The 12,079-nt window shown below is 43.1% G+C and overlaps 1 protein-coding gene across 1 annotated transcript in view; it reads left to right on the forward strand.

Annotated features, from left to right (window-relative positions):
• prpf6 (PRP6 pre-mRNA processing factor 6 homolog (S. cerevisiae)) overlaps window positions 1–12,079 on the forward strand; it is a 28,656-nt gene that overhangs the window by 11,099 nt on the left and 5,478 nt on the right. Inside the window, exons 7-15 of the mRNA XM_055932838.1 lie at window positions 1,663–1,757; window positions 1,855–2,011; window positions 2,402–2,564; window positions 6,436–6,554; window positions 6,702–6,920; window positions 7,959–8,081; window positions 8,248–8,369; window positions 9,045–9,183; window positions 9,330–9,449. Coding sequence (XP_055788813.1) covers window positions 1,663–1,757; window positions 1,855–2,011; window positions 2,402–2,564; window positions 6,436–6,554; window positions 6,702–6,920; window positions 7,959–8,081; window positions 8,248–8,369; window positions 9,045–9,183; window positions 9,330–9,449 — 1,257 coding nt within the window. The remainder of the gene's footprint in view (window positions 1–1,662; window positions 1,758–1,854; window positions 2,012–2,401; window positions 2,565–6,435; window positions 6,555–6,701; window positions 6,921–7,958; window positions 8,082–8,247; window positions 8,370–9,044; window positions 9,184–9,329; window positions 9,450–12,079) is intronic.

Below are 12,079 nucleotides of genomic sequence, written 5' to 3' on the forward strand. Positions count from 1 at the left end.
ACCCTCCCATGTTATTGTAATGGTGAGAGATTAACATGTTTTGGAGGTATGATATCAAATGCTACCCTCCCATGTTATTGTAATGGTGAGAGGTTAACATGTTTTGGGGGTATGATATCAAATGCTACCCTCCCATGTTATTGTAATGGTGAGAGGTTAACATGTTTTGGGGGTATGATATCAAATGCTACCCTCCCATGTTATTGTAATGGTGAGAGGTTAGCATGTTTTGGGGGTATGATATCAAATGCTACCCTCCCATGTTATTGTAATGGTGAGAGATTAACATGTTTTGGAGGTATGATATCAAATGCTACCCTCCCATGTTATTGTAATGGTGAGAGGTTAACATGTTTTGGGGGTATGATATCAAATGCTACCCTCCCATGTTATTGTAATGGTGAGAGGTTAACATGTTTTGGGGGTATGATATCAAATGCTACCCTCCCATGTTATTGTAATGGTGAGAGGTTAACATGTTTTGGGGGTATGATATCAAATGCTACCCTCCCATGTTATTGTAATGGTGAGAGATTAACATGTTTTGGGGGTATGATATCAAATGCTACCCTCCCATGTTATTGTAATGGTGAGAGATTAACATGTTTTGGAGGTATGATATCAAATGCTACCCTCCCATGTTATTGTAATGGTGAGAGGTTAACATGTTTTGGGGGTATGATATTTGTGCATCTAACATTCTCACTGATCGTTATTCATGATTCATTCAGGACTATCTGTAATCATGGTAGCATCCACATTTAATGTAGATGTGTCTAGAAACATATTATATTCTTATTTACAATAAGTGACTCTAAAATGTCACAATACATTATTTGCTATACATTTCTATTGGACACAATTATCTGAAACACAAACAGCAAATGCATACAACCAATGTGTAGAGCCACAAGCTTGATGTAGTCATTGTGTGCTAGGAATATGGGACCAAATACAAAAATGTTGACTTCTTTAAAACACATATCAGGGAATTTGTTGGCTTCTTTAATAGACATATCAGGGAATTTGTTGGCTTCTTTAATACACATATCGGGGAATTTGTTGGCTTCTTTAATACACATATCAGTGAATTTGTTGGCTTCTTTAATACAGGTGAATTTGTCAGAATACTTTTGATCCCCCAAAATGGGGGGGCTATTTATTTATTAATTTTACCTTTATTTACCTAGGCAAGTCAGTTAAGAACAAATTCTTATTTACAATCACCGCCTCGGAACAGTGGGTTAACTGCCTTGTTCAGGTGCAGAATGACAGGTTTTTATCTTGTCAGCTCGGGGATTCGATCTAGCAACCTTTCGGTTACTGGCCCAACACTCTAACCACTAGGCTGCCTGCCACCCCATGTACATAAAGTGGTGTAATTTCTAAACGGTTCACCCGATATGGATGAAAATACCCTGAAATTAAAGCTGACAGTCTGCACTAACCTCATACTAATTGTATCATTTCGAATCTAATGTGCTGGAGTACACAGCCAAAACAACAAAAAATGTGTCTCTGTCCCAATTTAGTTTTGAGCTCACTGTATATTTTATGGAAGGGACTGGTCAGGTGGTATCGAAAGTCTCCAGTAAGCATGTGATCCCCAGTATAACTTCCTGTTTTGTATATCTGTGCTGATCTCCATCTCTCTCTTCTCAGGTGTCTGACTCTGTGAGTGGACAGACGGTGGTGGACCCTAAAGGTTATCTCACTGACCTAAACTCTATGATCCCCACTCATGGAGGAGACATCAGGTGAGGGGCCCAGAGAATAAACTTAGCTACGAACACACATTTGTTGCTGATCTATATCTCTGTCTGTGTTGTTGACTGTCTTCTTGTGAATGTGCAGTGACATTAAGAAGGCCCGTCTGCTGCTGAAGTCAGTGAGGGAGACCAACCCCCACCACCCCCCCGCCTGGATTGCTTCGGCCAGGCTAGAGGAGGTGACAGGGAAACTACAGGTGGCCCGGAACCTCATCATGAAGGGCACTGAGATGTGTCCCAAGGTAACATACTTTACAGTTTGTGTATCTTTTCAAAGTGCACTTCTTGCTTCCCATGATGCTTATCTGTATATTTGTGTGTTCACTTTTTAGGTTTTAAATGCGGCATTCAATTTCTCCACCAGTCGGTGTCTGTGCTGGCCTGGTTAGATTTCCAGACATTAAAAATGGGCTGGCCTAATTCCCCTGTATTAGATAATAGATAGGTCTAGTCTAGATGTGTCTCTGGCTGTAATCTGCACATTACTGCAGACTAATGATAGTGCTCAAAAACTTCACCTCATTGGTGATAATGATTGATGGATGTGACTGCTAGTCTACAGCCTGGTGACTCAGCCAAGGCAGTGGTGACCCAGGCAATGTGTATGATGAATGGGTGTGTTTTGTCCCCAGAGTGAGGATGTGTGGCTGGAGGCTGCCAGGCTGCAGCCAGGGGACACAGCCAAGGCAGTGGTGGCCCAGGCGGTGCGTCACCTCCCCGGGTCTGTCCGCATCTACATCAGAGCAGCCGAGCTGGAAACTGACGTCAGGGCCAAGAAACGCGTCCTCAGGAAGGGTGAGATGTTTGTGCCCTGTCAAAGCTACAATGGTGCAAACCAGTTCTTGTTGAGACCTGTAAAGCCTTGTTCGCATTGACAGTTTGAAGTGACTCAAATCAAGTTTTTTTTGCATATCCAATTCGAATCTGTTATTTTTCTTGGAGTCTGAACAGCCAATGGTAGGCATTGTTGTCACCTTAGCTTGCTACCTAACTGTTGAATGATAGGAAGTTATCTGTCTACACCACTGTGCCATGTCATTACTATGACAACTAGTGTGGTATTGTCAGCAGATGACTTCTGCCTGAACACACACACATCCGATTTGTTCACTTGTAACCTGTTCTTTGGACAGTAGAGCCCGACCGATTTATCGGTTCACCAGTATTATTGGCCGATATTTCGTACCGTTTAATCCATTGAAAAGGACCAATATAAGATGAAAAGAAAACGCTCGTCATAAAAGCCGTTCTTGATAGAATTGGACTTTTTGTACATTTCGCGCTACACTAAGACTGGACACTACCACCGGGCCAACGCATCCACACCAGTCAGAGAGGAGAGTGAACTAACTCTTAGTCTTACTGCTTCTACTGTGAGTGCTGAGTGGACAGAAGCTTGTCAGCTCAGTAAAATGCGCACAGGCCATTTACTGTTACGTAAAGTGTCATGGTAGGGTGTCGTGACAAACAATGGATGCAATGCCCAAATCTAAAGTAAGTGCGATGCTAAGAAGTTCAAAGTTGTGGTAATGTTATAGCTTTTTAGTGAAGCCAGCGAAATCTGTTGTGTTATTTTTGCTCTTTAGTAAGGCTATTCCTCAAGCTCTAACATTCAAATGTTTTCAGAGACACAAAAAAACATGTCACTGTCACTTGGTAGGGACTGGTCCTTATTCACATTTCGCCAATCGCCATTTCCGTGACGAGTGCAACCTATCCAGTTAACTAGCTGTGTGTGAGGACTTGACAATGTCCTCTGAGGGATGGTGCTATCAGGGATCCTTGGGATGTCCCTACGCTAAATCCCAACCACAGATAGAACAATGAGCAAGATATTTCACCGGATGTATAAATGTGAAGCATCCGGTAGGCGTTGCCACGCACTACCAAATATGGGGATGAGAGGAAACCCAGTGGCTGGCAGTAGGAGAAGATGGGGCGAGATGGATTTTTGCCAACATTCTGCTAATTTTCTCATTGATTAAACATTTGATCTCAATACAGTTTTCTGTTTCCAAAACTAGAATCTGTTACAAGAGAGTAGACTAAGTTTGTAGACTTAAAAATTGCATTATTTAGGAGTGCAAGGGCAAATTTAGTTATTGCACACGCACACTTCACCCGGTAGTGTTCCCTAACAGAAATATCCAAATACATGATACAATGCGGCAATACGACCTCGATTGCTCAGTTTAGCTGAGCGGCCAGCTCTAGGAAGAGTCTTGGTGGTTCCAAACTTCTTCCATTTTAGAATGATGGAGGCCACTGTGTTCTTGGGGACCTTCAATGCTGCAGAATTCTTTTGGGTACCCTTCCCTAGATCTGTTCCTCGACACAATCCTGTCTCGGAGTTCTACGGTAAATTCCTTCGACCTCATGGCTCTGTTATGCACTGACGAGTGTGTTCCTTTCCAAATCATGTCTGATAAATTTAATTTACCACAGGTGGACTCCAGTCAAGTTGTAGAAATGTCTCAAGGATGTTCAATGGAAACAGGATGCACCTGAGCTCAATTTCGAGTCTCGTAACAAAGGGTCTGAATACTTATGAAAATAAGGTATTTCTGTTTTTTGTTTTTTATACATTTGCTAAAAATAAAAAAAAATCTGTGTTCACTTTGTCTTTATGGGGTATTGTGTGTAGATTGATGAGGAAACAGTTTTATGTAATACATTTTAGAATGAGGCTGTAACGTAACAAAGTGGAAAAAGTCAAGGGGTCTGAATACTTTCCAAATGCACTGTATATCAGTTATCGGTGAATATTTCCACTCTAAAATTGGAATTGGATCCAAAAATCCCATATCGGCCTGGCTCTATTGGACAATCAGTTTTTAAAAATGAATTTGAAAAACAAAACTGATGTAATCATTAAGGCCTGCACTGTGAACAAGGCCTAAGTGTCTGCTATTGAGACTATTGAGCTTGGACTAGTGATGAAAGGAAAGACTGGGAGAAGAGGGAAATAAAAAGTTCAACAGGCCACCACTCCATTTGAACCCAACCTTGAACCTTGTTTCTTATCCCAGTTGACACTTCTAGCCATGTGAGAGCACTGCTCCATTACACACACACACACAGTGCTGTTCCCAGCAGCATACTTCTTTGAGAGACTGGATGTTTTGCTTCCTTTGAAAGTGTTCAGCCCCTACATATCTGGGCTGCCCCTGTCTGTATTTCACCATAGAAATAAAAAACCTTCTATTTATCCATCACAGTGTGCCTAGAAGATTGAGGCAATGTGTTGGTATTAAAATGATAATTGCCATGATTACATTATGACATTTTTTGCAGAAATGTTTGTGTTTTAGGGTTGGACAATATCCAGATTTTCATATCATCACGTCATCGGGATTTACAGTATTACCGTCTTAGTACACAAGGGGGCACTAAAAATGCAACAAAAAAACAAATGGGCGTCTATTACCAGAATGCTAACAAAATTAGCACAGGTAATGGCGTATAGTGGCTGCTAGCTAAATATGCTAACGACCACAAATGGAAAATAAAGTAATTGCGAATACAGGCAATCCAGCTCATAAAGTTTGGACATTTATAAGTAAGTGAATGTTAATACGAGAAAGACGTTTTGACAGGCTTGTCTGAAGGAAGAAGAGCTCTGGCTCTGGAGCAGCAGGTGTACACGCTGTGTCTGTGTGGAGTCGCTCGGAGAAGCCTCAGGAGCCGCCAACGGAGTGGAGAAAAAAACACAAGGAAACGGAGATGGCAGCAGTGACATCTGTACAGATAATTCATCCAAAGTGCTTTGACTTCTCAAACACGGCAGCTAACATTATTTGATGCCCCGCCTCCTTGTTAATTCAGCCACTTCACTAACTAGCAAGTGAAACCAAATACACACCTGGACTCTTTCTCCCATTGTGCCATGGTGGAACTAAGGTGGTTCATAATGTCAAATCGTGACAGACCAAATGAAGAACTCGATCTGCCTCATCTCCTAATGTTTTGCACAAGTTGACTACAGGTATTTACTTAAGTAACTACAAAAATGACAGTTTGTTGATAAATGAAGGCTGTAACTTACTTAACAGAAATCCCATGTGGGATCGCCGCATTTGAAAATGACGGGGGAAGAACATCATCTGTAGTTAGGTTTCCATCCAACTGGCGGCAACATTTTTATGCGAATCTTTAAAAATCTGCTTCAAGAAAATGTGTATTTTCCCACCAGTGCTGTTTCCACCAAACGGACTTGTTGCAGATAAAAGTCACGTTATGACAATCCACACAAAATGTACTTTTTCACTTATGTTTTCATGTACCAAATAAAAATTGAATGTTCAATGTGTATCCATCGCATTTTCAACTCTACCGATAGTTTTGTCACCAAAACTGTTGCGTTAAATGGCCTTTGTGCCTACTCTGGTCATACCGTGGGCTTTCACCACCCTGTGAAGAGTCGTAGTGGGAGGACCTAATGCACCATGTCATCCCATGACTCCCAACTTTACTTCCATATGATGGTTATTATATCAATATTTGCACATAAAGGCGTTGCCACTGTCGTTTCACGCATAAGTAATTTTACAGACAAAAAGATCCCACCATGTCGAATGAACAAACGATCGGTCATTTATACAATTCAGTCACGGGGCCAAAAAAGTTTGGGAACCCCAGGTGTAACTCCTCTCTGTGTGTCCCACAGCGCTGGAGAATGTGTCTAAGTCAGTTCGTCTGTGGAAAACTGCTGTAGAACTGGAGGAGCCAGAGGATGCCAGGATCATGCTGAGCAGAGCTGTGGAGTGCTGTCCCACTAGCGTGGAGGTACACACATTGATATTGTGCAATGTTCTCATAAGGACCCAGTCTCATACAACCTTCTGCATTCTGACCCTGACTGCTCATCCCAAAATATCAACTTTTTTTTTTGCACCCCCTTCCCTCACCTTCCTGCCCCCTCTACCTGTGTAGTTGTGGCTGGCACTGGCGCGGTTGGAGACCTATGAGAATGCCAGGCGTGTCCTGAACAAGGCCCGTGAGAACATCCCTACGGACCGCCACATCTGGATCACCGCCGCCAAGCTGGAGGAGGCCAATGGGAATACGCAAATGGTGGAGAAGATTGTTGACAGAGCCATCACATCACTCGGGGCCAATGGGGTCGAGATCAACAGAGAACAGTGGATACAGGTGAGAGGGAGAAAGTGTGTGAGAGAGAGAGAGGTGAGAATTTAGAGCAGGAAACACCAGTGTGATACAAAGTGATGTGAGCCACTTCCAGCTCCTGTTATTTTCCTGTGACCCACTGAATAAACAACAGTCTCCTGCAGCCATTATCCAAAAGCCTTCCGCTTCACCCCGGCATATTCAAAACGTCTAATGTTGACAAGTTCCTTCACCCTTTACTCAAATCATGCCTATGCTGCCCTTGACTCCACTGTGTAAAAGGATACTGTAGTCACTTCCTCTCTTCAGAGGTGCTGGCATGCCAGAGTCATTTGGAACACTCTCTCGTCCATCTTATTTAATCACTGCAGCACAAAACAAGTGGAGATCTCAAACACTTTGCACAGTGTGTGTGTCACTTCCTGCAGGTAGGTGACTGATGTCTTTCTGACCTCTGTGCATTTCACCTCTGTTCAACTTGCACTTATTGTTGTGCAACCAAGCTTTGGATTGCAATTATCTGTCGGATTTATTTTTTGGTTTTCTTTTCCCTTGTTTTTACTCTTTTCTTGGCTCTAAAGTGAAGTGGTCCATCATCAGTTCTCTGGAACAGGCATGGGAGGTATATTGGAGTACACATGGGTAATATTAAGCATATGGGTTTGGCACTGCAGAGCCAGATCAAACACGGGCTTGATTCAACTCAAAATAAAGAGATCATGTCATGTTTTTCCCCCAGTACAGTTGGAAGCCCTAGCCGCCAATAAATCAGTCTATAAATGGTTGAGGATCCCCGGTTATTTTTTTAGAGGACGTGGGGACATGTTTTCACATAAATCGCTCTGTAGTTGCTCCAGCATTCCACTGGCTTGCCTGTGGTTCTCTCTCGCTCTCTCTCCTCTCCCTCCTGTCCTTCCTTTCAACTCCCCCTCTCCCTTTCAAACTTTTCTCACGATTCGTCTTCTCTTCCCTCCCTCCTTTTCATTTTCCCTCCCGTCCGTACCCCTCTCTGTCCTCTCCTCGCTCAACCTATTCTTTCTGCCTCTCCCCCCTCGTCTCCAGGATGCAGAGGAATGTGATAAAGCTGGCAGTGTGGCAACGTGCCAGGCGGTGATCCGGGCGGTTATTGGCATCGGCATCGAGGAGGAGGACTGTAAACACACCTGGATGGAGGATGCAGAGAGTGTAAGCCATGATGACCTTTCACCCATTCCTTATCCTCTAATATCTCGATCCCCCGGATCTAATATCGCGATCCCCCTGGATCTATTATCCAGATACTCAGTTTATATTAGACACATATGGCATGTCCTTAGTTTGATACATTATCTGTAATTATTTTTTATTCCAGTGTGTGTCCCATGGGGCTCTGGAGTGTGCCCGTGCCATCTATGCCCACGCCCTGCAGATGTTCCCTAGCAAGAAGAGTGTGTGGCTCCGCGCAGCCTACTTCGAGAAGAACCACGGCACCAGGTGTGTGTTGAAAGTTGAATTAAATACCTGTACCTATTGATTGTAATTGTATCAAAGTAGATATCATCACTGTGGCACGATGTCATTGGCAAATGATTCAATAGAAGCCAATCAATTTCATTAGTTGCTTTTCATTCATTTAATGTATGTAAAATAGTAATTATTTATGTAAGGAATCAACGAGGGGCTATGCGTTCTCTGGAAAATAATGAGGGACGTGGAAGGTGTGTTCCACAACGCATTAGCGAAGTGGAACTGACCTTCCACGAGAACGCATAGCCCCAAGTTGATTATCCGATTTATACCATGGCAGTAATTTAACAAATTTACTGCTAGAAATGTGTTCATTTGCAGGGAGAAATGTGTTTAACATCCACTGAAGTAGCTAGCAAGTTTACTAGATAGCGACAATAGTTGCCTTGGTAACAAACAGACCTGCTAGTTTAGCTAACCAAACCCATACGGTTAGTAATGATCAATCACTGTTTGAAAGCCTGCCTGTCCTCACACTTTCTCACCATTACTTATTCAATCTCTTTCCTTTCTCCTCCCTCTGTCTTTACCCACATCTCTCTCTCACTCCCTCATTTTCTTCTCATCTGACCGCCTTTCTATCTCTCCATGATGCACCCTTTTACTTCTCACTGTCCACTATCCACCCCCCCTCCCCCTCAGGGAGTCACTGGAGGCGCTGCTGCAGAGGGCAGTGGCTCACTGTCCCAAGGCTGAGGTGCTATGGCTGATGGGGGCCAAGTCCAAGTGGCTGGCTGAGGACGTGCCTGCTGCCCGCAGTATCCTGGCTTTGGCCTTCCAGGTGAGAGAGGAACAATGATCTTGCTAGCTGGAGTAAACATGCTTATTCCAACAGTATCTTTCTTTATAACAACAGGGTACACAGCAAAGTGCAAACCAACATTTGGTGGAAGTAAAACACCCTTCCTCCTATCTGTCTGTGTCCAGGCTAACCCTAACAGTGAGGAGATCTGGCTGGCTGCTGTGAAGTTGGAGTCTGAGAATAATGAATACGAGAGAGCACGTCGACTACTGGCCAAGGCCCGCAGCAGTGCTCCTACTGCCAGGGTGAGTGTTGGGGGGGTGTGTCGGGGTTTCCGTTAGCCGGCAATTGTCTGCTTTCGGCCAATAATTCTAAATGAAAAGCCGATAAAACTGTTGTCGACCAAAAAAAATCCCATATCCCATTTATTAATTGATGGAAATACCAGTCGATGGAAATACATTTGACCGTCATGCTTATCGGTATATAGGTTAATGTGCATAATTTGGTGGAATGAAATTGGCCTATTTTCGTTAGTCATTATGTATCTTATTCATCCAACACAACTATCATACACGCCCAGTATACAGAGCCTATTTTGAGTGGGATTTCTCCTGATGGAGGAAAACATGCACTTTTATATAAGCCCATTCATTGCGCAACAATTCTAAATGCAATCGCATGTTAAACCATTTGGTGCCAGGTAAGATTATCATTATGTGCATTTTCATGGATCAGTTTTATTTCAATAATAACGTTTTAGTTTCTATGTGTGCTTAGATGTTTTTCACTGACAGCCGCAGCTCAATAATCAGCTAGGCCTATTGCCACGCAGGTTTCCCAATAAGACATATAACATAAAATACATTTGAAAATAAAATAATGATCCTTGATTTCTCTGGCCAAGTCATGCTTTCTGGTGAAGTATTTTCACAGATTTTATGTATGGACAGGAGTAATTATATAATTTTGGAAAATGTATTTCCATTTACTTCTTTATTGGACCCACTGCTATGCCATTTCTCCTGTTCTATTGGACCCACCACTATGACCATTTCTCTCCTGTTCTATTGGACCCACTGCTATGCCATTTCTCTCCTGTTCTGTTGGACCCCCACTATGTCATTTCTCTCCTGTTCTATTGGACCGACCACTATGTCATTTCTCTCCTGTTCTATTGGACCCCCACTGTCATTTCTCTCCTGTTCTATTGGACCCACTTCTATGCCATTTCTCTCCTGTTCTATTGGACCCACTGCTATGCCATTTCTCTCCTGTTCTATTGGACCCACTGCTATGCCATTTCTCTCCTGTTCTATTGGACCCACTGCTATGTCATTTCTCTCCTGTTCTATTGGACCCACTGCTATGTCATTTCTCTCCTGTTCTATTGGACCCACCGCTATGCCATTTCTCTCCTGTTCTATTGGACCCACTGCTATGTCATTTCTCTCCTGTTCTATTGGACCCACCACTATGCCATTTCTCTCCTGTTCTATTGGACCCACCGCTATGCCATTTCTCTCCTGTTCTATTGGACCCACTGCTATGTCATTTCTCTTCTGTTCTATTGGACCCACTGCTATGTCATTTCTCTCCTGTTCTATTGGACCCACCACTATGCCATTTCTCTCCTGTTCTATTGGACCCACTGCTATGTCATTTCTCTCCTGTTCTATTGGACCCACCACTATGCCATTTCTCTCCTGTTCTATTGGACCCACTGCTATGTCATTTCTCTTCTGTTCTATTGGACCCACCACTATGTAATTTCTCTCCTGTTCTATTGGACCCACTGCTATGTCATTTCTCTCCTGTTCTATTGGACCCACCACTATGCCATTTCTCTCCTGTTCTATTGGACCCACTGCTATGTCATTTCTCTCCTGTTCTATTGGACCCACCACTATGCCATTTCTCTCCTGTTCTATTGGACCCACTGCTATGTCATTTCTCTCCTGTTCTATTGGACCCACCACTATGCCATTTCTCTCCTGTTCTATTGGACCCACTGCTATGTCATTTCTCTCCTGTTCTATTGGACCCACCACTATGCCATTTCTCTCCTGTTCTATTGGACCCACTGCTATGTCATTTCTCTTCTGTTCTATTGGACCCACCGCTATGTAATTTCTTTCCTGTTCTATTGGACCCACTGCTATGTCATTTCTCTCCTGTTCTATTGGACCCACCACTATGCCATTTCTCTCCTGTTCTATTGGACCCACTGCTATGTCATTTCTCTCCTGTTCTATTGGACCCACCACTATGCCATTTCTCTCCTGTTCTATTGGACCCACCTCTATGCCATTTCTCTCCTGTTCTATTGGTTTTCATATCAACTTTCTTTAATTGTCCTCAAGCCAAAGGCACAATCCTAGTCATATTAGCAACCCATCGTAGCTGTTGCATCTTTCGATTCCAGAGATTTTCACCTCTGTCACATATGGAACCGCTATCAGGTGAACTGTTTAGAATGGCATCTTCCCAGCGAATTGCATTTTGACAAATGTTTGAAAATGATGTTTTATTGTCCCCTTCTTTACATGATTTCCGTGGTCTGTTAAGATGCATTTCCATAATCTAAATGTGATTTCTGTCATGGCCGGTGAATTAAAATCTTCCCGGTCATCTTCCCGGTCAACCCTGGGTTGTGTATGGGTGGGAATGAGCGGATGTGTGATAGAGGATATATAATATGATGCTTGTGTATGGTTCACGTGTGAGCCTCGACCGGAACTTTAGTTGAGGGGGGACAGAAGACAATATCCTGCTGCTCCACTGTACAGATGTCAAGTCTTAATTCGACCAGTTTCTCACCGCAGGAAAATAATCCTGCAGCTACAAGACACGTGGATTATAATCAATGGACATTTTTGTAGGGGTTAATACATTTTTGTAGGGGTTAATACATTTTTGTAGGGGTTAATACATT

Source organism: Salvelinus fontinalis, chromosome 8, assembly GCF_029448725.1.
Source record: "Salvelinus fontinalis isolate EN_2023a chromosome 8, ASM2944872v1, whole genome shotgun sequence".
In the NCBI taxonomy this organism is placed as follows: Eukaryota; Metazoa; Chordata; class Actinopteri; order Salmoniformes; family Salmonidae; genus Salvelinus; species Salvelinus fontinalis.